This window comes from Cyphomyrmex costatus, unplaced genomic scaffold (assembly GCF_001594065.2).
Source record: "Cyphomyrmex costatus isolate MS0001 unplaced genomic scaffold, Ccosl1.0 scaffold800, whole genome shotgun sequence".
Classification (NCBI taxonomy): Eukaryota; Metazoa; Arthropoda; class Insecta; order Hymenoptera; family Formicidae; genus Cyphomyrmex; species Cyphomyrmex costatus.
Window position 1 is genome coordinate 2,501 of NW_017280377.1, and position 4,911 is coordinate 7,411.

Genomic DNA, 4,911 nt, shown 5'->3' on the forward strand with positions numbered 1-4,911 from the left:
AAGGTTAATAAAACCCTTTTGCAAATTCAAATGTCTCTGACAACAAGTATTGGTACGCGTCAGCACGTTGCGGTAACCGAGTTCACGATTGCGAAGTAAATGTGGAACTGATGAACAATGACGGTTAGACATCTAAGCGCAAACTGATGAAAAGATTCTCATTGACATTTATGTACTTAAAAAAAATGCAGCTGCAACATTTTTGCAAAAATGACACGTACGGTGATGAAATCATTGGTGTAATTCAATATTTAAAAAATGCAACGTTTGCAAATATGCAGTTACTAAGAAAGAATTTCGCACAATACAGATTTTTAGACACGTACGGTGATGAAATCATTAGTGTAATTCGATATTTAAAAATGCAACGTTCGCAAGTTCTGTTTAAGTTTTTATGCAAAAAGACACGTCCGGTGATGAGATCAGTAATGTAATTTGAAACAAATGCGACGTTGCCAAATTGCACATTTAAGAGATGCATTGTTGCCAAATAGATAGATATAAAACGCAAAGATTTAGGCGCATCGTGTCATTAGTCAATCAAGCGACATGGAGCGAGATTTGATACAGCAAGCTAACCAGCTTAGTACTAGAGAAGAGTACGTCGCGTGGGAACAGCGATGCGACGAATTCATCGAATCTCTGGAAGAACAGAGTCGGATCAAACGCCCGCAATTATCGATCGGTAATAGACAATCAGTGATCGCAAGTATCGCGCGGCTCGAGAGTTTGAAAGATTCAGTGCGTGGACGATTCGTGTACGTGGGCGCCGGATATGGACTCCGATGGCGCGAGATAGAAACGGCGTTCGAAAGCCGTATTTTGACGGGCGCGGTGATAAACTCTAATCACATCGAGCCCCGTCGATTCCTCGAAGACGCGAGTGAAATTGTGCTCGAGCGTGTACAGAGTGTTTTACAGAGATATGACTCTATAAAGATAAATACAGTATTTAACGGTGAATTCGTGGCGGGTGATAAACGCGCGAACAAGAGCATCGCAACCAGGAACTATGAAATATATCGATGCACCGATCAGCGCGAGTGGTACGTGTCACGCGTTGTCGAGCCAATCCTAGCATCGCTCGAAGAGTTTCAAGAACGTGATAATGGATGGGCACTATCGCGTATACTAAATTTAACGGTGAACGCGAATAAACTGAATCCTCTGCGCGCGGGATGTCGTATTAAACTCCCGGAGAAAATTAAAAATAAGAAAACGGTGATCAACGTGCGTTCGATAGACAATGCTTGTTTCGCATGGTCGGTGGTTGCCGCTCTACATCCCGCTGAAAGTCATACATATCGAACATCATCATATCCGCATTACTCATTGGTACTAAATCTTACGGGTATTGAATTCCCGATGACGTTGAGTCAAATTAAAAAATTTGAAAATCTCAACGACATTACCATCAACGTTTACGCCATCGAGGAAGGGATCGTACCAATACGACTCGCTGACCAAAAGAGGAGCAAGCATGTAAACCTCTTGTACGTTGAGGATGACATCGCGGGTCACTTTGTGCTGATTAAAGACCTGTCACGTCTAGTAAGCTCGCAAATTAGCAAAAAGAAGAACAAGAAATACTTCTGTGATAGGTATGTATAATAATAATAATAATAATAATAATAATAATAACAGTAACAATAGTAATAATAATAAAATAATAAAATGATAATAAAAAACAAATTTTTTTTTCCAGATGTCTCCACTATTTTAGCTCTAGCGCTAAATTGGAGCTCCACAGCGTCGATTGCGGAAAACTCAACGATTGTGCAATAAGGCTACCGAGCGAGGACGACAAGTGGCTCGAGTTTAAGAAACATTGCAGAAAGGAGCGTGTCCCGTTCGTGGTCTATGCAGACTTGGAGTGCGCATTGGAAAAGATGGATAAAGAACCAGCATCATCCACGTACACGTACCAACATCACAACGTCTTCAGTATCGGGTATTACGTGCACTGTTCTTATGACGATTCACTATCAGGCTATCGTTTTCGCCGCGATAATAACTGCATATCGTGGTTCGCAGATGAAGTGAAAAATTTAGCACATAGTGTGCAATCTGTAATTTCGACCAATGTTCCCATGGATTTCACGCAAGATGACTGGCGAAAATTCAACAACGCCACGCACTGTCATGTATGCGAGAAACCGTTTGCGAAAGACGATACGCGAGCACGCGATCAATGCCATCTCACCGGGCGATACAGAGGTCCCGCGTACTCAAATTGTAATTTAAATTATAAAGATTCGCGATGCATACCCGTAGTCTTTCATAATTTAACCGGTTACGACGCTCATTTCATTATAAAGGAAATTGCTACTGCCTATGAAGGACATGTTGATCTCTTACCGATAACTAAAGAAAAATATATCTCTTTTACTAAACATGTTGATAATACTATAGATGATAAAAAAAATTGTATACAACTTCGTTTCATAGATTCATATAGATTTCTCGCTTCTAGTTTAGACAAATTATCATCTTTTCTCAGCAAAGATAAGCTGCGGGTACTGCGACGTGAATTTTCTCATTCATCGGAAGAAAATTTTAATCTTTTAACTCGAAAAGGTATCTTTCCGTACGAGTACATTGATTACAGTGAAAAATTGAATGAATCATCCTTGCCGCCTCGCGAGTCATTCTATAGTTCATTGACAGACGGCACGGTATCCGAGAGCGATTACGCGCACGCTGTCAACGTGTGGCAGCGGTTCTCCATCCAAACGCTCGGTGAATATAGCGACCTGTATCTAAAAACGGATGTATTGTTGTTGGCCGACGTCTTTGAAAATTTCCGCGACAGTTGCGTCGCGAGTTACGGGCTCGACCCCGCATACTATTACACGTTGCCTGGCTTCACATGGGATGCCATGTTGAAGCATACAGGTGTAAAATTTGAATTGCTTACAGACATTGACATGGTCATGTTTGTCGAGCGCGGTATACGCCAGTGCTCAAATAGGCATGCGCGAGCCAACAACAAATACATGCCGTCGTATGACCCATCGAAACCATCATCGTACCTAATTTACTATGACGTCAACAATCTCTACGGCTGGGTAATGTGTCAACTATTGCCATACGCTGATTTTCGATGGGTCGACGACGTGCAAAATTTCGACTTTTCGACCATCCCGCTAGATTCGCCTACAGGCTATATTCTCGAGGTTGACATTGAGTACCCGCAACATCTCCACGACGCGCACACTGACCTACCGTTCTGTCCAACGCGAGAGAAACCGCCCGGCAAGCGCGATGAGAAGCTCCTCGCGACGTTATGCGATAAGCAGCGTTACGTGATTCATTATCGCAACCTGCAGCAGTGTACTCATCACGGCCTCCGTATCGCAAAGATTCACCGTATACTGGAATTCACGCAATCTCCATGGCTTCGCGATTACATAAAATTAAATACAAAATTTAGAACTTTGGCAAAAAACGATTTTAAGAAATACAAACTTATGAATAACGCGGTATTTGGTAAAACCATGGAGAATGTGCGCGATCGCGTTGATGTAAAATTATTAACCAAATGGGAAGGCAGACACGGTGCCGAAGCAATGATCGCGAAACCTAACTTTCACAGTCGTAGCGTCTTCTCAGAGAATCTGGTCGCGATAGAGCTGCGTAAACTCAAAGTGAAATTCGACAAACCGATATACGTGGGTATGTGCATCCTCGATATATCTAAAACGTGTTTGTATGAATTTCACCACGAATATATAACACCGTTGTTTCGCGAAAAATGTAAAATTATGTATACCGATACTGATAGTCTCATATATCATGTGGAATGTGATGATGTATATGAAATTATAAAACGCGACATAAATAGATTTGACACTAGCGATTACTCTATTGACAACCCGTACAGTATTCCGCTCGCGAATAAAAAAGTTCCTGGTCTTATGAAAGACGAGAACAACGGTGCCATCATGACTGAATTCGTCGGGCTTAGAGCGAAAATGTACGCTTTACGTGTACAAGGAAGGAAGGATACGAAAAAGGCAAAGGGTGTCAAAAGTAACGTCGTGGTATGATCCATAACTTTTGATGATTACCCTCAATGCTTAAACGACGCTATTGAAATGACGCGCAGACAATCGTGCATCAGATCAAAATTGCACAAGGTGTATACGATATCGGAAACAAAAATCGCTCTAAGTCCACACGATGATAAGCGGTATATCGTATCAGGTTCCACCGACACGCTGCCACGGGGACATTACCGGTGTAAATAAAACACATATCATATACATTGTACATATATATAACTTGTATAAAATGTGTAATATATTTATTATATAATATGTAACATAATTTGTAAAGGATATTTAATACACTTTGATATAGGATATTTAATATACTTTTATGTATAATATAATTTATATGTTTAATTTTATAATTTATAATTTTATAATACATTGTCTTTATGAATCCACGAATTGTGTGATTTGTCAAGTTCCAACTATTTAACATAAACCCCATTTCCTCTTTTACGCAACACTTTTTCAACAAGGTATACATCGGGATTAGCGACGCGATGCAGTTCGTATTCGTAGAATCCTCCAGCTATGAGCTCTCCGCGGGAATCCTCCAGTAGATACGTCACTGGATTAGTTTGTTGCACTTTGATAATTTTAAAGACCTCCGTCGTCCAGTTCGGTGTGAAACCTTTTTCAAATATTGTCTTGAATTTGCTTACGCGTACTCCATCGCCCATTTTGAATTTTGCAGGACCCGCGATCTTTATCACACTATACACCGTACCCAGGAGTCTTTCGGCGATCGCGGGGGTTACGTCAGCGGGTCTCATGCCGATAGTGCGATGCTTACGCGCGTTGTAATCCGACACGAGACGCGGTAGCATTTCGATCCATTTATAGTTTCCGTTGTATGTAA

General features: G+C 41.2%; 2 protein-coding genes across 2 annotated transcripts; one reads left to right on the top strand and one right to left on the bottom strand.

Annotated features, from left to right (window-relative positions):
- Positions 1 to 549: 549 nt before the first annotated feature.
- LOC108781382 (uncharacterized) lies at positions 550 to 4,049 on the top strand. Its single transcript, XM_018549333.1, has 3 exons — positions 550 to 1,601; positions 1,706 to 3,305; positions 3,459 to 4,049. The coding sequence occupies exons 1-3, from the start codon at positions 550 to 552 to the stop codon at positions 4,047 to 4,049; spliced, it is 3,243 nt and encodes a 1,080-aa protein (XP_018404835.1).
- A 428-nt stretch (positions 4,050 to 4,477) lies between these two features.
- On the bottom strand, positions 4,478 to 4,879 carry LOC108781383 (uncharacterized). The gene has a single exon (XM_018549335.1). It carries the CDS (start codon positions 4,877 to 4,879, stop codon positions 4,478 to 4,480), a length of 402 nt encoding a protein of 133 aa, XP_018404837.1.
- Positions 4,880 to 4,911: the final 32 nt, after the last annotated feature.